Source organism: Taudactylus pleione, unplaced genomic scaffold (assembly GCF_031769625.1).
Source record: "Taudactylus pleione unplaced genomic scaffold, aTauple2 ptg000428l, whole genome shotgun sequence".
In the NCBI taxonomy this organism is placed as follows: Eukaryota; Metazoa; Chordata; class Amphibia; order Anura; family Myobatrachidae; genus Taudactylus; species Taudactylus pleione.
In genome coordinates, this window is record NW_028284830.1 from 2,715,895 (window position 1) to 2,736,589 (window position 20,695).

The 20,695-nt window shown below is 46.8% G+C and overlaps 1 protein-coding gene across 3 annotated transcripts in view; it reads right to left on the reverse strand.

Moving 5' to 3' along the window:
• USP24 (ubiquitin specific peptidase 24) overlaps positions 1 to 20,695 on the reverse strand; it is a 123,608-nt gene that overhangs the window by 60,300 nt on the left and 42,613 nt on the right. For all 3 annotated transcript variants that reach the window (XM_088447319.1, XM_088447318.1, XM_088447317.1), the window contains exons 2-6: positions 15,826 to 15,991; positions 3,102 to 3,169; positions 1,160 to 1,303; positions 432 to 554; positions 309 to 344 (exon numbers count right to left, since the gene is read on the reverse strand). In XM_088447319.1, coding sequence (XP_088303445.1) covers positions 309 to 344; positions 432 to 554; positions 1,160 to 1,303; positions 3,102 to 3,169; positions 15,826 to 15,991 — 537 coding nt within the window. The remainder of the gene's footprint in view (positions 1 to 308; positions 345 to 431; positions 555 to 1,159; positions 1,304 to 3,101; positions 3,170 to 15,825; positions 15,992 to 20,695) is intronic.

Sequence of the window (20,695 nt, forward strand, 5' to 3'; positions counted from 1 at the left end):
ATTGATGTATCTTGCTGTGTGTGCTGCAGGGACCGCCGGTGATTGACACCTCAACTGTACGTGCAAGTTCAAATGCCCGCCCGGTTGTGATGTCAGCAAAGACACATCGGGCGGCCAATCAGTAAGTGCGTATAGCTTACCTGGCCAGCCGCGACGGTTGGGTCGGCAGATAGATCTGCCGGCTGTGTGGGTCACTGGCTTCAGGACTCGACTCTAACCTGGTTATTTCTTTAAATATAACCCATATATTGTGTTCCTTTAAATATGTAAGGTTTCAACATGGTTTAGATTCTATCCGCAATACTTACCCTGTTGACTAGGTCTACCAGCCAGCCATGGGGCTCCTGGAAAGACACAAGATACAAAATAACTATTAATGCCTTAAATTGGCGCTGTAAAAACACCATGAGAACGAGGCGGCCGATTCTCACCTTCTGCAGGTTGCTGGCCGGGGACACGGCGTAAGTTTTCCCCTCACCAAACAAGTCGGCCCAGTTCTTCTGGCACATCTTCATTCGGTTCTTGAAGTGGTACTCATTGTCAGGATTGAAGGCCTAGTGCAGTGTGGGAAGAATAGCAATTCCGAATAAGTTTTTAGGTCACCCTAGTATAGGAGACGTACCCATACAACACAGAGCCAGTTTGTGGGGCTGAAGCAATATTCATTGGGACTATAAATGTGTTAAAAGCCAGCGACATCACATGGGCAATTCAAGGCCCCCGATACACCATTCATTCTAAAATACTGGTTTGGTCCATGAGATTGGCGAATTGCTGTTGCAGGTGAAGAGTTTATTTTAAGGCTAATGTGTGAGAAGAATGAATGAATGTTGCTAAAAAGTCAGAAACATATATAATTGATCAGAGTAAAAACTCGTAGTTCGCCAACAGGGAAAAGTACTGGCTGTGTCAGCAAATAGTAGCACACAGGAGTACACATAATGGAGCGCACGAATTAAGACACTCTCACAGATAACGTTATCGATCGCTATACAAATAATGCACTATGGGGACCCAAAAGCATCTCCTCGGAGCACAGTCCTGTCCTCATAGTAACTGAGCAGACGCTTCCTGATGAATAACTAAACGAGTAGCTCTTGCAGGAAGCGATGAGCACTATAACATCATGTGGGATTCTCCATATAGGAAGACACGTTACCATGGTGAGCACACCCAAAAGACACGTGGGAATTGGTTCTTGCTTGATTCTTTCCGCCACCAGATCTACCAGAAGCATCAGCATGTTGTATATTCCCTCGTGGATCTCTGTGCCCCACTTATGGACAGCACTGGATGTCAGCAACTTCATGGAGGGGAAAAAAAAAAAAAACACAAAAAACTCAGAATGTGGAATTAGCACAACCCAGGGGCAAAAACAAAAGCTATACACGCGGTATTATTCGGACGGACTGTTCTAGGAATGTTCTATGGATCGCAATACAATAGCACCTCATGTCTCAGTCATGTGACTAGTCCCTTACGAACCGTGAGGCTGCATTCTCATGTTTATTCATCAAAAGAATGCCCCCATTCCTTGTGTGTGCATTTTAACACTGCGGTTTTCTTTATGCGATCCTTGCACACTACACACTCTGCAGCAATACAGATGTGTCCTCATACATCTCACCAAACAGCACCTCTCGGCGCGCCAGGTCCCGGCAGACTCTGCTAGAGGCGGGCGTCCTTTTCGACAAAAATGCATCTAAGTGTCAATGCGATGTACTAGGACGCACCGGGAGACTGTGCTGATTCATTTGATATGCAACACTTGTATAGAGTCTCAGAATCAGCGTACTAAGTGCTACGAGGCAGCCAAGTTCTGTCACGTCCACGCCAACTTCCATTTACAGACTTAAGCTGCATACACACGTAAAGATTTTCTGTCCAACCATCCAACTAGTTGATTGGTTGGAATGAAAATCTGGTAACGTATGGGAGTAAGTGATGATCAGTAATTTGCTCCTAAATGCCAGAAAACAGATGAAAATGGTTGTTCAGACAAGTTTGTTAAACGTTTGATCTAAACAATTTGTTCACACAACAGTTTTTGTCCATTTTCCGGCGTTTGGGAGCAAATTGCTGATTGTCATTTGCTTTCATACCTTACCAGATTTTCATTCCAGCCAATCAACTAGTTGGATGGTTGGACAGAAAATCTTTACGTGTGTATGCACCTTTAGTTGCACACTATAGAAGTGTCACATATCAAATTAATCAGCAGTCTCTCCTGGTGTGTCCTTCTACATAACGTTGCGACGTAGACGGATTTTCGGCAAAAAAAAGAACGAGAGCCACCCAACACTAGTGGAGTTGCACAGGACGTGGCGGCTCACTCAAGCCAGACATTACGCGTAACGTGGCGTGTTGGGGATAGTAGTAGGAGGACACATCTGTATGAAGCCCCTCACCCGATCAGACAGCACATGGGACCGCAAAATGACCGCGTCCGACACCGTTATGAGACATGCGGACAACAACCGGCCTCTCTGCAAGGTTTACACGAGCCTCATACTGTCAGAAAAGATTGGAGAGACCCGGATTGCTCGGCAAACAGCTGGATCTCCTCCAAAATGGGCAGATAAATGTTGCTGAACTGAACTCTGATGCTGTCGCTTGCTGCTTAGACAGAGGCTGGATCATAGATGGTAAGCTCCCCTGAGCAGGGCCCTCCCACTTTTGTTTCGCTACATAATTATGCCAACTTCTTACTATATAATTATGTATCTGTGTATATATCTATACAAGTCTGTACTTATGTATCCTGTTATCAGTTTCAGCCTTGTGTGGCTCCTTATAAAAAAAAAAAAAAAAAAAAAATAGATGACAAATAAAAATAACAAATACTAATACTGCGTGCATCTGGCACATCTCTCGTGTGATGGAAGAGGAAGTTTGTGCAGCTCCAAGCTTAGCATTCGGCTACTTTGGCCTGCAACAAATCGCAGGACAGAGATCACCCCTTATCTAGAATCTCATACATTTAAATTTATATTCATTATTATAGCTTCATTAAATGATACAAAAGCACCATATGAAATAAAGTTTCTGTTTTGCTTTCTGACGATAAGAAAATAAGCGACGAGTACATGATCGTGTTTTACCTTCTTAAAAGCTTCTGGCATACACCTCTCCATAAACCTTTTGCAGTTTTCATCAGAGTCGGAGAGACCTGCCCGAAAGTCACACAAAACAGAGGGAGATTAACAACCATCAAACATCGTAGGATGAAAGAAATAAGCCTTTGTGTAGTAATGTAGAATGACAAGATAACAAATACTAGGAATTAGATAACCACCTCCTACACAGAGATGGGAGCGCTGCTCTAAACAGCGTGTAGGCTGGGAAGGAGAAGTCTGGGGGCTGTCACTACGAATTAATCACTTTACCTAAAACTTTTTTCTTAGAAATCAAGAATGTTGCAAATTGATTCTTTAAAAAAGAGACGCTCAAAATATATTGCAATCAAGTAACAAAAACAATACATAGATAATCGTGTTGAATAGTGTGTCCGTCATAACTCACTCCCTCATCTCCCCACTGTTCTTATTATATAAATATTCGGGGAGCCAAAGGCAGGGAAGGGGGTAAAGGAGGAGGACGTAGAGTGCTGCAGTGTAGTATGAAATAGGGATGAGGAGGCTGCTTAGTCTGCAGCTGAAACCAGGTCCGGCTCCCTGTGGCTTCCGCTCACTGTTAGAACGTACAAGGGAACAGAGAAGGGGAGCAATTAAAATTAGTGGTGGTGGCCGCAAGGAGCTGGCTCTCAGACTGTTTCTCCGGCACCTTGTGCTCCCGATATAGCAGAATTTACAGATAACTTTTTTCTTCGAGGTCCATAGGGTCCACAGGGGGATATTATGGTTGGAGACCAGGCACCAAACAGTTAAAGCTTCAGCTCCCAGGATGCCTCGGGTCCTCCCCCATATATACCCTGCCCCTAGCCATAGGACTTCCAGCTTAAAGTCTCAAGGCAGGAGAAGGAAGAGCAATCGTACACCAGAAATACTCTTACACAAAATGAGGGAATCTGTGCCCGAAAGACAAATTTGCCTATGCAGCCAGGTGAGTCAGGGTGGGTGTCCTGTGGATCCTATGGACCTCAAGGAAAAAGAGTTATCTAGATAAGTCTACCATAACTCTAATTTTCTTCTTCGGGGTCCATAGGGATCCACAGGGATACCATGGGGATGTCCTAAAGCAGTTCCCCTATGGTGGGGGACTCTCCTGAGCAGAAAGCAGAACTCATCGCCCAAAGTAAGCATCCCGAGAGGCAAAAGTATCAAAGGCATAGAACCTAAGAAAAGTGTGGACAGAAGACCACGTGGCTGCCTTGCACAATTGTTCAGCAGAGGCACCACGACTAAATGCCCACGATGGCCCTACAGACCGAGTAGAATGTGCTGTCACCATGCTTGGGACAGGGAGATCAGCCTGTGTGGACACCTTAGAGCTAGTCATGTGTAGCCATCTTGTCAGAGTCTGCTTATTAGCTGCCCATCCTCGTTTGTGAAAACCATATAAATACAAAAAGAGAATCTGATTTTCTAACACAGTTCGTACACTCCACATAGATACGGAGAGCACGAACTACATCCAGGGAGGCTTCATCTACAGAAAGATCTGGCACCTGAAAAGCTGGAACTACAATTTCTTAATTTACATGAAAACTGGGACACTACCTTAGGAAGGTAACTCTGCTTTGTACGAAGGACAGCTTTATCCTGGTGAAAAATCAAAAAATGTAGAGCAACAAGAAAGCTCTGCCAAATCAGAGACTCTGAGCAGGAGAGATAGCGAGAAGAAAAAGTTTCTTCGCTGTCAACCACTTCAAATCTACATAGTCTAGAGGTTCAAATGGGGGAGCTTGTAGCCCCTTAAGAACTAAAGACAAATCCCACGGTGCTACCGGTGGAACAAAAAGGAGGCTGGACTCTCAAAACTCCTTGGAAAAAAAAAATTTGAAGTATCTGGTAATGAGGCAATATTCCTCTGGAACCAGACTGACAGTGCAGAAAACTGCACTTTTAAAGTAGTCAGGCGGAGACCAAGGTCTAAACCCTGCCTGAAGAAAAGACAGTATCCTGGAAATCCTAAACACCTTAGGATCATACTTTCTGTGGGAACACCATTGACCAAAAGAATGCCAAACTCTGTAATAGATGCGGGCAGAGATAAGCTTCCGTGCCCTAAGCATCGTTTGAATTACAGAATAAGAAAAACCTTCGGCTCTTAGGATGAAAAATTCAAGAGCCACGCCGTCAAAGCCAGACAAGGTAAGCCCGGATGCCGGCAGGGGCCCTGTATTATCAGATCCTGCCACAGAGGAAGAGGATACGGACTGTCTATTGACAGATTCCGTATGTCGGTGAACCAATGACGTCTGGGCCAAGCCGGGGCCATCAGTATTACTGTTCCGCCTTCCTGCTTGAATTTTCTGAGAACTCTTGGGAGGAGGGAGATCGGAGGAAAGAGATACGCCAGATTGAAGTGCCATCTTACTGCCAGTGCGTCCATGAAGGTTGTTGATGGGTCTCTGGACCTGGATCCGTACCTGCGGACCTTGTGGTTGTGATGTGACACCATGAGATCTATTTCTGGCAGATCCCATTTGTTTACCAGGAGCTGAAACACTCCCGGATGGAGAGACCACTCTCCGGCGTGTATGTCCTGGTGACTTAGGAAGTCTTCTTCCCAATTGAGTATTCCCGTTATGAATATTGCCGAGATAGCCGGAAGATGACGTTGTGCCCAAATCAGAACACTTGTCACTTCTTTCATGGCTGCGCAACTTCTTCTGCCTCCCTGATTGAGGTAGGCCACTGTAGTCGCATTGTCGGATTGTATCTGGACCGGCTTGCCCTGGAGCAGGTCCTGTGCCATGACAAGTGCTTTGTATACTGCTCGCAGTTCCAGAATGTTTATTGGCAGATGACTTCCTGATATGTCTATCTTCCCTGAAAGGTGTGATGACCCGATACTGCTCCCCATCTGCGAAGAATGGAGTCTGTGGAAAGCAGCACCCAATTTGGAATCCAGAATGGGTGCCCTTTGTTCAGATGATCCTTTCTTAGCCACCACAGAAGGGAGTGACGAACCTCTGGAGTAAGAAGGATCCTCTGGGACTTTAATTGATGATACAGGACACTTGGAGAGACTCAATATTTGCAGAGGCTTGGAATGAAACTGAGCATATCCCACCATGTGGAAGGTGGATACCATTGATCTCATGACCTGCACTGTAGCAGAATGGATACCCTTTGTTTGTGAAGCAGCTTGCGTAATCGCAACGATAGGGCCACAATTTTGTCCTGCGGCTGAAACACAGTCTGTGCCCGAGAATCCAGAAGAGCTCCCAGGTTAACCATCTGCTGTGTTGGAGAAAGTGATGGTTTCTTCCAAGTGATGATCCAGCCGTGCTTTTGTAAGCAGGCTATGGTCATTTGAAGGTGGTTTTTGTAAAACGACCAGAGTCTGTGCCATTATCAGAAGGTCGTCCAGATATGGCAGAATTCTGACTCCATGACGCCTGAGACAGGCCATCATGACTGCCATTATTTTGGTAAATACCCGGGAAGCCGTAGAGAGGTCAAAGGGTAGAGCCTAAAATTGGTAAAGTTGTTGAAGGACAGCAAACCGTAAAAATTGCTGGTGGGATGGTATAATAGGGAACATGCAGATATGCATCCTGAATGTCCAGGAAAACCATGTAATCCCCCGGCTTCATTGCCAAAATAATTGATCGGAGAACTTCCATACAAAACTTGAGCACATGGATAAACCTGTTGAGGGTTTTTAGCTTTAGTATAGGGCGATAAGCCCCATTCAGTTTCTGAACCAGAAATAGATTGGAATAATAACACCTTCCCTGTTGCGACACAGGAACCAGGACTATTACACCCCCACCCCCCCCCTCTGCAGCAGGGAGTGAATGGCCTCCCGAAGGGCCAAAGCCTTTACTGCATCTGCTGGAGGATCTGTGCAAAAAAACTTCTGGGGAGAATGCCTCCTGAAAGTGAGGGCATACCCCTGAGAGAACACTTCTCGGACCCAGGCAAACTGAAGAAGTCGGCCTCCCACCCTGGTATCCCCCAGGAGGAGGCCCGCTCCATCAGGCCGAGGGGCTTGTTGTCCGGCTTAGAAGCTGGACGTCTTGCCAGGCCAGACCTCTTAGTTTGTCGCCTTGATATTTTGCAAAATCTAGATGTCTTAGAGGAAGGGTGTTCCCTTGCTCATCCCCAAGAGCGGAAGGACCGAAAAGAAACCTGTCCAGACTTTAAAGTCACCGTAGATGGCAGACCTGCTGACTTTGAAGCTGCCAGAGTAGTGATTATTTTATCCAACACTGCTCCAATAAATACTTTTCCATAGAAAGGTGAAACTTCCAGCACCTTTTTTGATCCTCTATGTTCTGCTCTATGATAAGGCCCCAATGGCGTAGTAAGGATGTGGACAATCCCGGGCCCTGACAACAGCGGCTTCTGGTGAGTCTCCGACACCAGAAGCAAGGACTGCCACTCGAGATTTCCCGTAAATGAGGAATCACCTTACTTGACATCTTCGTGCGTCCGGTTGCAGTCCAGGTCGCAGCATTGCTGCTAGCAAGTTTAGCCGCGACCCACCAAAATCACCAGCCCAGTTACAGGTGTTGCGGCCTGGCGGAGGTAGATGGAGTCGCAGTATACGAGTTTTAATTCAGATGCTTAGTACTGCCAACCCAAAAACATAAAATAAAATAACACATAAAAACAAGAGATATGGTAAGAACTTACCTTTCTTACCTCTGTTTCTAGGAAGTCCATAGGGTCCACAGGGTTGACCTTGGGGTATAGGTTGGGAACCAAATCCGGGCACCACGCAGTTAAAGCTTTTAGCTCCCAGGATGCACTGGGTCCACTCTCCCTATAACCCCATCCCCAAGCCAGAGGCACCTCAGTTTGTAAGTAGCCAAAGGCCGGAGGAGGAGAGAAAGAGAGAGAGAAAACTGGAACACTCAATAACCACACTCACAGAAATGGGAGACTGAAAACCGGTGACCAGCCACCCAGCCCATATGAAGCCAGGTGCGTCAGGGCGGGCGCCCTGTGGACCCTATGGACTTCGTAGAAACAGAGATAACAAAGGTAAGTTCTTACCATATCTCTTGTTTTCTACTTCAGGGTCCATAGGGGGTCCACAGGTTTGACCTTGGGGATGTCCCAAAGCAGTTCAACCAAGGGTGGGGACGCTCCTGTGCTGAGAGGAGAAACCATCGTCAAAAAGGAAGCATCCTGAGAGGCAAAGGAAACCAATGCCTAGAACCTTAAAAAGGTGTGGCCAGAAGACCACGTGGCCACCTAGTAGGGCAAAACAGCCGAGGCGCCACAGCGAGCCGCCCACGAGGGTTACATGGCCCGAGAAAAAACAAGCATCAACAACAGAAAGGCCTACTCATGGGTAGGACCCAGAGGAAGATATACGAAGCCATCCAGCCAACATTTGGCTATAGGCCGCCCATCCTTTCCTGTGAAAACCAGAAATCTCAGACCACCAATAAGGAGTCCGATTTCCGTAAGGACCTTGAACGGATCACATAAATCCAAAGAGGCCGGACCACAGTCAATGAGGCCACACCAGCCGGGAGGACTGGGGACTGAATGGCCGTACCATAAGTTCCAGAATAATATGGAACCTAAAAACCACATTAAGAAGAAACACAGGGCGAGAGCAACTCACACCCTGACATGATGCCCTCAAGAAGAGGGAGCCACATGAGAACGCTCCCAATTCAGACACTCTCCTGGTTAATATAAACACCCTGAAAGAAAGAGAGAGCCTGAGCTATAGACCATGTAATGGCTACCACAACCAGCGGTTCCATCGACTGTCTCCGGAGGGAACGAAGAACCACTACTAACTCCCAAGGAGTCCCTAGGGAGGACAAATGGAGGCCTAATCCAGAAAACACACCAAAGGATGAACTGTGTAGAGATACGCACTGTCAGGAAGGCCAGGCCGAGGGTGAAACCCAAGCCAGCCGGAAGGAATGCCAGAATATCTGGAAATCCTGGACACCGGAGGATCGTATCGACAGGCACGATACCATAAGAATTATGTATGCCACAGTCCGTGGCAGATCCCAGCAAAGTCTGGCCTATCTGCTCTAAACATCTCAATGAAGACAGAGCCAGAGAAGCCCTAGGACCACAGTAGGGGCGCAGTCAAAGACAAACGATCCAGGTCCAGGGAAAAACAAGGACCCTGAGACAACAGGTCCAGATAGTGAAGCAGTAGGAACAGAGCATCGATGGGGAGACTCCGAAAATCTTAGTACCAGTGACGTCTGGGACGAACTGGAGCCCCCAGAAGGAAAGCCCCTCCGTCTCGAATTAAACTTCCGAAGACCTCGAGGAAGAAGGGAGACCGGAGGACACAGGTACACAAAGTGGAAGGACCACTTCACTGACAAAGAGTCACTGAAGGTAGCTTCAGTACTCCTAGAGCTGGACTGTAACACCGGTAGTGTGTGATAGAGTCAGAAGGCCATGAGGATCAAACACCTCAGGGAGGCCCCCTCTGCTCACCAGGAGTTGAAACCTCCCTTGGAGAAGAGACTAGTCCCCAGGATGCACGTCGTGACGGCTGAGGAAGCCCGCTTCCCAATGGAGACCTCCCGGAACGAACACTGCAGATTTGGCCAGGAGAAGACCCATGGACTATGTCAGAATGTATAACATTCCTGTCATTGCCACCCAACTACCAGTGTTGCCTAGATGGAAGCCACTGGTGTGACAATGTCGGACTGAACCTATTCAGGCTTACCGTGACATATGGGTTAGGCCAGAGTGAAGGCCCAAGACAGCCTAAAGGTCCAACAAGTTAAGCGGCAGGGCGGAAGCGACAGACATCCAGCTGCCCCGAAACGAATGCAAACCAGACACTGTCTGTAGCAAAGAATACCCTGGACGAGATGGCCATAGCCACCCGGACAGAGACCGACTCGCCTCCGGAGAGAGCATCATCGTTCGAACAGCGATCCGATGGAAAAAACTCGATCCATCTGGAGAGGAGTCCAATATGGCAAGGCCTGGAATGGAACTGAGGACATTCCACCCTACCCAAAGGTAGACACCCTGGTAGACCGCGCATCACCAAGAGTAATGACATATGTCGACTGCGTAGACATCCGCACACTCCAAGTTGAAGAGCGGAGATCTTGTCTTACGCTAGAAAAATTCACAGATTCTGAGAATCCAGCAGTGCTCCCAGATGAAGAATACCATGTGAGGGATGCAGGGAGGACTTTGTTTCCGTTGACTAATTATCTGTGCCGAGAAGAAGCCACGGTTATCCTGACCTGGCGGTAAAGTACCTCGGTGATCTTGCTAAAAGCAGGAGGCCGTCCAGATAAAGGAGCATTCGGATACACTGAACAGGTGTAATGTCAGAAAATCCATAAAGCTGGTAAACCCCGGTGGAGTTGAGGACAGTCCCAAAAGGCAGAGCCCGAAACTTGCAAGTGTTGCTGTGGCACAGCAAACCTGAACCAATGCTGATGAGAGGGCTCTGTATGTACCCGTAGGTACGTATCCTGAATACTCAGATATACCATAAAGTCCCCAGGCTCCAAACGTCAGATGATGAAGCATGGAGGATTCCACCTGAGTCCAGACACCCTTGGAATCTGATTCAGGGATTTGAGTATAGGCAAATGAGGACCAGTCGGTCACTACCCCAGAAAGAAAGTAGGACAACTAGTCCCTCGCTGAGATAGTGAGGCTGGCCGAAATAGCTCTGCTTACCGCAAAGACTGAATAGTTTTCTGGGTTTGTAAGGCCCTGATCTGGTCTGAAGAAGGCCCAGTGTAACAACGCCTGTGAGGAGGCCGCCTGAGCAATGAGAGGCCGTTGAGAATCAGTATCTCACTCTGGAATCCCCCAGATGTAGACCTGTCCCGTCAGGCTGAAGGTCTATCCTCAGGCGTATAAGCAGGGTCGTCCGGAAGTCCAGGACTGCTCGGGACTGGATATGGTGGCCCCCGTGGAGGCCAACAGCCTAGGAAAAAACAGGCCTTTAGGCTGACCCTGACGACAAAAAGACTTAACAGAGTTAGTCAGATAGTAGTGGGAGTAGCTAAAGACGGTATCTCTCCATTAGTGATACTGCCAATGATGCAACAATCTTGTCAAGGTCAGGACCAAACAAGATCTTCCCCATGGAAGGAGTCTGCACCTCTGCTTTCCCATAACGCAGCCATAGGGTATTACGGCGGACACAGTCGCAGCCGAAACCCTGAAAGTTAGAAGACCGGCATCCAATGTAGGTAATCCCACATATGACAACTGCATATTTTATGTGAGCGGCAAAAGACATTTGAACCCCAGACGTGTTGGAGGGGAAAAATGTTACAAATGCATCAGCCCAGTATGCAACAGTATTAACCAACCATGCGATGGCCATGGTAGGACGGGCAACAGGCCTTGAAAACGAGTACATTGATTTCAGGCAAAGTTACCACCTACGGATCCGTAAAATCCGTCCAGGCCGGGATGGGAGGCGTATTAATGCCTGTAACCCGACGATTAACATACAAATCCACCCCAGAAGATGATTTCCATTACTTGCGAGAACCCTCAGGGAATGGGAAACAGGAGGCCTTTGAACTCCTCGTATCTGGCGACAGCCAGACTCCTGCCATGAGATCCACCCGCTGGGCAGAAACGGGAAATGTATGATACAGGTGCAGGATCGACATTCTCTATATCCAGAATGAACCTGGCTACCAGCCCCAAAGCAGGGATAATAATACTTGAAATCGGCTCCCCCCATGTGAGAGGGAAAGAGCCGAATACACCATCCAGTTCATGGCAGAGCCACTGGGAAGTAACCACAGGGCGTATATATCACGCCATTTAGTATTTAGTAGAAAACAACATCCACCAGGGTGGCCGTTGTGGTAATCCCTGCAAGGGGAATGACAGACCAATGTGGTATCGGAGGTAATTCATGTACTGTGAAAAACCCCGGCAGGGAGCGATAGTCTGTGACACAGGGGTAAATTGCAAGAAATTGCGAGATACCCCGAGTTGAAAAGGGCAGTATGGTGAAGTAACCTCAAGCGAGTTACGACAATGGGGCCCTCAAAGGAGAGGATCCTGAGAAATAAACCGCCCTTTAAGGGGGTCGTGCAAGGGGCCCGGCACCAGATGGCGCCGCATACATAAACCTTTCTGAGTTAAAATCCTCCGCACTACTACCTGCAGGCTATGACTTGCAGGACAGCAATAATGGGTGCAGTATCGTGCAATCTCCTGGTCAGATATATTTGACTATCTTGACGGAAATATTAAGCAGCGCCATACCGGTCCTGACTGACGCTAAGATTAGCTGCAGGGACCCATTATCAGCGTATGCAACTCACAGCTCCATCTAAAATATGGCAAACTGCAGCACACAACAGTATGTGACAAACTTCACAAATATTAACAAGTATATATATGTGAGGTCTCAGAACCACCCTAGGTACACCTGTATTGGAGCAGATAAAGAAAAGATATACACTGACAGGTGAGAGAAAAAGCAGACAGTCAGCACTAGCATAAGTCACACACAATGCAGAAAAATATATATACATACATTTGTATGACATATAATATACTGCACAATGTCGCTACATTCAACTGCCCAGATTCAGTGTCTGGGAAGGCTATAGCGCTGTGTACACTCACCCAAAATGGCCAGGTACTCAGGGGGACTGGGCTCACTGTCATCCTAGGAGTTCTGCAGCACCACCAGAGATAATGGCCGCTGGAGACCTCAGAAGAAGCGTGGCCCGCGGAGGAAGCAGCTCAGCTACGCCAGACTGTAGTATTGAAAGGCGCGCTGAGCTGAGGGGAGGAACCGCTAGACAGGGAAGGCTATCTCCCCTGGCTAGCAAATTAACCCCCCGGGATGCCGGCTCCCGCTGACGCTATAATCCCTGGTGGGTTAGTGGACACGCGGGGCATGCCTCCATGGAGGGGGAGCCCGCCTCCTCCGCTAGCGCCTCCGGTCTGTCCCCAGAGACCGGAGGCATAAGGCTGCATATGTACACGCGGGTCACCAAAAGTGGTGACCACGCGACTTACCTGTCCCCGTGGATCCTGCAGCAGCCCAGGGATTCCTCCAGAGCCCAGCTAGTACAGACTCTGGGGTCCTGCTGCGATCCCCAGATCTGTACTGGCGTCGCAGCGCCGGCGGGGTGTAGGAGCGGCAGCTTAGACGTCCATTGGACAGTCTGATGCTGTCGCTCTGAAGAGTGGTAAAAAATAATAAAATAAAACTTTTAAAATAAATTTTAAGCTTCGGGGCTGCTAGTCAGCTCCCCCTGCGTGTAACGGTGACCCGACTCCGGCCGGGCACCAACTTAAACTGAGGTGCCTCTGGCTTGGGGGTGGGGTTATAGGGAGAGTGGACCCAGTGCATCCTGCGAGCTAAAAGCTTTAACGGCATGGTGCCCAGATTTGGTTCCCAACCTATACCCCAAGGTCAACCCTGTGGACCCCCTATGGACCCTGAAGTAGAAATAAAAGCTTAGGACTGCCAGAGCAGTCCCCTACTACAAAGGTGCGTCTTGATACTGCTGCACCAAACGAACAACTGAAGTCCTATGGCTAGGGGCGGGGTATATATGGAGGAGGACCCGAGGCATCCTGGGAGCTGAATCTTTAACTGTTTGGTGCCTGGTCTCCAACCATAATATCCCCATGGTATCCCTGTGGACCCTGAAGAAGAAATCTGAGATATTGGGGAACCGCAACAAGTAGTGATTTGTGCAGCCGCACCATCACCACTAATATAATTTCCCCAAAGTCACCTGCCAATTAACCCTCTGTGCATTACTAAAAACACACAACACACATCCTAGTCCATCTTATTATTCTCCATACACACTTTACCTATCAGAGATAAGTGATACTGTTCCTCAGTACCGCTCCATGTTAGGTAACATTTACCCAAACATTGGAGAAATTCTTTTATCAAGTACTGTACATCTGCAAGCTATTAATAAGCCTAAAAAGCATCAGCCATAAGTAATACTCGCCCGTGCACAGTCATTGCTATAATAAATACGCTATTATGTTCTTGGTAAAATTAGACAAGTGAACAAACAACTATCCAAATGTGACAGTATGAATTCTTCCCGATTCCTCTGTAACCCTGACGACATCTGGCTGCCGATCAGCTCCATATGACGGCTTTATATTATTATCCTTTATAGAAACCTTTTCCTGCTACTGGAACAAAATATTTCATTTACAGCTTAGGCCAAGATAATGGATAGTGGAAAATTTACCCCAAAAGTGTTAAAGTGCTAGTGCTCAGAGACCGAAAATAGGCAATGAGGGATTGTGAAACACAGATGCTGGCTAACTGAGGTGCACAATGTACCTGTAGCTATTGTGGAACTATAAGGGCATGCTACTACTAGTAGTTCCACAACAGCTGGAGATCCACAGGATACTCAACACTGACACGCTACAGAAACAAACGAGAAGATGCTAAGTGACAAAGTGTCTGCCACAAATGCAGCTTCATCAGAGAGCATATGTGGCTGCCTCTTCCGCGCTGTCGGCCTCATTTACAACCCCCTTCAGCTTCATTATCACTGCTCAGACTGAAAACACAGTGATAACACAACACACTGATCCGCTTATCTGAATCACACACAGAATCTGTTGTCTCACCCCCCAACTTCTGTCTGGCACGTCAGGTCTGGTCTGCAACTTGAAGCGGTAATAATAGCTATTTTAGTAATTATATGCGTTGATCTGACGTTTTCTACGCCCAAATTCTGATACAAATGTGAACAGATTTAAAACCAGTAGCTGACATTAATATATGGTTGAGGGGTCTGAATAATATACAAGAAACTGGAATTTCTAAACTTAACTAAGGGCCTGATTCAGACCCGCTCGCGAGCGCTATTCGCTCGCAAACGGGTCGATGGTGGCCCAGTATGCATGTGCACGACGGAGCCCGCTCCGTCTTACGCATGCGCGAGACCCGGATAGCGACGGGGAAGCCGTCACTCCGGGTCTCGCTACAAAGGGGGCGTGCTGTCGAGTGACAACACGCCCCCTTTGGTGGGCGGGCCGGGGGCGTGTCTGCCCAGACGGAGGCGTTCCCATTGGAACGCCTACCGTCTGGGGCCGGCCCCATTGACATCACAAGTGATGTCAGTGGGAGTGCTTTTGGCTCTGATAGAGCCAAAAGCACTCTTGGGCTTGCGGCAACGAGACCTTACCGCAAGGGTCTCGTCGCAAGCCCGATGGTCTTGACCATCATCATGGACGCTCGCATAAGCTGTGGGTGGTAACCCACAGCTATGCGAGCGGCCAAGAGTCCGCACCATTGAAAAAAAACAAAAAAACGCCCTGATTCAGAGCGGGCGCACGTTCAGAGCGTCCGGCTCTGAATCAGGCCCTAAATGCGTAACCCAAGCTCTCGCACTCCAATTCTGTAGGTCTCCATGCCAGAGGGGATAAGTTTCTCTAAGCAGGCAGAGTTGGAGTGACAGCTTTGCAGACTTGCACCATGGGGATTGTTTGATTCATACAGAGGAGCAGGACAACCAGAGATCCCATGAGGGCATCACTAAAGATTCCAGAAAGGCTTTAGAGGAGTATCTGAGTGAGCAGGTAATACTTTACAACAGCGCCGCACTGAATGGTCAGCATAGAATTGTATAATAGGCTTTATAAGTGATAGCGCAGCTTTAAGTTGCTACTTAACCCCCCCAGAATTCTAGTAGAAGATCATTACAAAGTTTTCCTTCGGCAAATACGTAATGAGGTGGGCGTGTCTTACCGAGCTTTGCCAGATAAGTAGAAGCTATTAAGCATTTTCCCAGGGACTCCTCTCGCTTGTAGGGAATGGACCAGTGATCTGTGAGCACCCGACTCTCCAGTTCATAGAGGTTTGTGGTGGGGAACTCGATACTTTCGCCAGAACAGTTGCCGTTCTCATCGTTCTTCTAAAAGGGAGAATATAAATGAACAATACAGCAAAGTTATAAAACAATACATCATACCGTCCTGATCCACACACCCCAGTAACTCATTGTACTGCCTGGACTGCTTTTGTCTGAAGAATAATATAACCCTAGAAAGCAGCATCTCTCTTCACCCCCCCATCCCCCTCCCTCTGTTCTGATTATTTATAGGATTGGGTATAAAACCATTGTATGAAACCATTAACCACCCAAATTCTTGAGAAAAAAATAAAAATCAGACAATTCATGAAGTTATTGCTGTCCGCATTAGGTAGGATAGCTAAATAGCGCTCTGCCATTGAGGTACAAAATACATACAAATGTACAAGAATTTCAGGCAAATTATTGAGCTGTTTCATGGTTCTTAACCCTGCGTCAGGCGCACCTCTAGGACTCCCAGGTTCGGGCGCAGTGCGCCTGACAGGCGGCTGTTATAAAATCGTCATTAGCACCTAATTAACTCAATTCAAACGCTAAGTGATCAGTGATCTTCATTAGGATGTACAAAGAGAGAATATAGGAAATCTGATTCACAAAACCACATTTATTACCTTAAAACAAGTAAAACAAAAATACTAAATTTTAAGAGGCGCAGTGTGGCTAAGAGGCCACCCTGGACAAACCTACATATTTCCGCAAAATACCCACAACCTTTGTAATATTCATTCATAAAATTAGCAAAATACACAAAATTGTGAGAAAATAAAATGAAATACGTATCTTCAAAAGTCGGACGAGTTTGGGCGCAATGAGCCTGAGAGGCCAGGAAGGTCACTACTGCACTCCACTCAGGGGGAGGGAAAAATGACTAGGGGGCTTTCAAATAGCACCTAGTCATAGGAAGGTACTAGGAGGGGCAGGCCCCTGCACCCCCATGTGGCGGAGAGGTGAGCGAGAGCAGCCTTGTGGCGTCTGTCAGGACAGCTGTGCCTGACGCAGGGTTAACTGGTCGGTAGTCTGCATTTTACACCCAATAGTCAGTGTGCACCATCGCACTGTCCAATACCGCAGGTAGCGGAAGCGTGGCCAGGCCTCTGGTACTGTGGAGACACCTGTCTCTACCGCATGCAGCAGCACCTCCCAACCCCCCCCCCCCCCAAAGCTTGGCCTGTCCAGCCACAAGCAGGGCGTTGGGAGGTTTGCACTAAAGGAGCTGCACTAAATAGGCCTCAATGCTGAATATGACACTAATTAAGAGGGCAGGGCCAGCGATACCACTAGGCGAACAATCTTTCTGTAGTGCGTGGCCATTTGTAGTGAGTAGCAATCTAATAGTCTCCAGCCTAGTTCTCGTGCACCTACAAATCAATGTGGATGCTCCCCTGTGGGCAGGGAAAACAGGAAAGTATAGCGGCCTTACTTGCCCTTCATGGTACTCATAGGATGGGGTAGAGTACTAGCATCCATCCTAGCGTTAGGGGCCCAATTTATCCATTCTGCGTAGATAAGAGAACTATTTTGTATAATCTAGGAAGTGTTTAGGTGAAACCTGAGTGATAAACTCCCGAGTGTAATAAAACACAGCCGGTAAGAGGGACAAATAGGTCTTTGCTGCCATCCATATCCCAACTAATCACAATGCTTTGTGCCTCAGCGGCATTATTAGGTCCATGAAATGGTAAGGGCTGTCTCTACTATGTATGTTATGTAGTTATAGCTGCAGAACCACAATGCTGATGGGTGCGCTTTTGCTCGTCCGCCGAGTGCTTTTCAAGAGCTATGACTGTAACTATGTTACAGTCTTTGGAAACACCCTGGTAAAATCAATCTGCCCTGTCCTTTTGCGGTTCCCTGGTCGCTCCAGAAAACGTGAAGGGTGGAAGTAGTAGAAATCGGTAGGATAAAGCCCACTTCAGGACCTTTACTCATTTTCACTTCTCATAAAAGTTAGTCACATGTGGCAGGGAGATGTTTGAGGGTTTCTACTACAGCAAAGTGCACTAAGTCATGTATCCAATTCTAAGCAAATGATAAGAAAGCATCTCTTGGAACCCCTCTTATATGTGGTGGTGAATTAAAATCTTTGCCCCTGTAGATGTGCCCTCTGCCTCCTTAGCAAATAATTATGTCCTGCAAAATGAAGTCTCATTTGTGCACTACCATGTAACACTAAGCATGCTTGCGCACCTACTGTACGAAACAGCAATGGACATCCTCAATTCACCATCACTACCTGATGGAAAGAAATTTTTAAACCCATCAGAAGCTGCCAACACACAGATACTACACCGCCAAACGAGGTGCACTTTTACTCTTTGCAGAGATGTGTAAGTGAGTCAGTGGCAGATTGGAGGAACTTGGAAGGAGTGCAGGAAAGGTGGGATATAATAAAAAATGCAATACTGAAGGCTACAGATCTATGTATTAAAAGGGTTAGGAAAAGCACTAGGAAAAGGAAACCAGTGTGGTTTACAAAAGAGGTATCAACTAATGTGAAAGCAAAAAAGTTGGCTTTTAGGAAATACAGCCAGGTGCATAAATATTGGGAGATTGACAGAATTTTCATATTTTGGCCTCTATTCACCACCACAATGGCTTTGAAATGAAACAAACAAGATGTGCTTTAACTGCAGACTTTCAGATTTAATTTGAGGGTAATTACATCCAAATCAGGTGAACGGTGTAGGAATTACAACGGTTTCTATATGTGCCTCCCACTTTTTAAGGGGCCAAAAGTAATGGGACAAACTAAACAATCCTAAATCTAACTTTCACTTTTTAATACTTTGTTGCAAATCCTTTGCAGGCAATTACAGCCTGAAGTCTGGAACGCATAGACATCACCAGACGCTGGGTTTCATCCCTGGTGATGCTCTGCCAGGCCTCTACTGCAAATGTCTTCAGGTCCTGCTTGTTCTTGGGGCATTTTCCCTTCAGTTTTGTCTTCATCAAGTGAAATGCATGCTCAAATCGGATTCAGGTCAGGGGATTGACTTGGCCATTGCATAACATTCCACTTTTTAGCCTTAAACTCTTTGGTTGCTTTTGCAGTATGCTTCGGGTCATTGTCCATCTGCACTGTGAAGCGCTGTCCAATGACTTCCAAAGCATTTGACAGAATATGAGCATATAATATTGCCCGAAACACTTCAGAATTCATTCTGCTGCTTTTGTCTGCAGTCACTTCATCAATAAATACAATGGAACCAGTTCCATTGGCAGCCATACATGCCCACGCCATGACACTACCACCACCATGCTTCACTGATGAGGTGGTATGTTTTGGATCATGAGCAATTCCTTTCCTTCTCAATACTCTTCTCTTCCCATCACTCTGGTACAAGTTGATCTTTGTCTCATCTGCCCATAGGATGTTGTTCCAGAACTGTAATGGTTTTTTTAGATGTTGTTTGGCAAACTCTAATCTGGTCTTCCTGTTTTTGTGGCTCACCAATGGTTTACATCTTGTGGTGAACCCTCTATATTCACTCTTGTGAAGTCTTCTCTTGATTGTTGACTTTGACACATATACACCTACCTCCTGGAGAGTGTTCTTGATTTGGCCAACTGTTGTGAAGGGGTTTTTCTTCACCAGGGAAATAATTCTTCTGTCATCCACCACAGTTGTTTTCCGTGGTCTTCCGGGTCTTTTGGTGTTGCTGAGCTCTCCGGTGCGTTCTTTCTTTTTAAGAATGTTCCAAACAGTTGATTTGGCCACACCTAATGTTTTTGCTATCTCTCTGATGGGTTTGTTTTGATTTTTCAGCCTAATGACGGCTTGCTTCACTGATAGTGACAGCTCTTTGGATCTCATATTGAGAGTCGACAGCAACTGATTCCAAATGCAAAGATCACACCTAGAATCAACTCCAGCCTTTTACCGGCTTAATTGATAATGAAATAACGAGGGAATAGCCCACACCTGTCCATGAAATAGCTTTTGAGTTGATAGTCCCATTACCTTTGGTCCCTTAAAAAGTGGGAGGCACATATAGAAACCGTTGTAATTCCTACACCGTTCACCTAATTTGGATGTAATAACCCTCAAATTAAAACTGAAAGTCTGCAGTTAAAGCACATCTTGTTTGTTTCATTTCAAAGCCATTGTGGTGGTGAATAGAGGCCAAAATATGAAATTCTGTCAATGTCTCAATATTTATGCACCTGACTGTATAAGCAGGCTCAAACAACAAAGAGGTAAGGAGGCTAAAGCCGCATATCCACTACATGACTAATGAATGATAACAGTTATCGTTCAATCGTTCATTATATTGTGCAGTGGATATTGAGCCCACACTGAATGATATATTGTGTAGTGTGGGCACCCTACCTCATCCCCAAACCTGCACAACCTGGCAATATCGTCAGGTTGGACAGCAGGTTAAGGCGGTGACAGATACTGACAACGACCAGCGGGAGCACGCATCGCTGGTCGTTGCTGGCATCTTTACTGCACGATGAATGAACGATTACGAGGTTATCGTTCATTTATATTGTGTAGTGGATATGCCCCTTAAGAAGGTGATTAGGTGTGGAAAACATTTTTTTTTAAGTATATAAGTGGAAGGAGGAAGGCAAATGGAGGAATAATAAGACTTAAGACAGACACTGAGTACATGATCAAGGGAGACAAAGAAATAGCAGATTATCTAAATTATTTTTGTTCAGTATTCACTACAGAAGGAGAGGGGAAGGGGCCACAGTTAGAGGCATTCATAGAAATGAGGTACATGAAAGTACATTTAC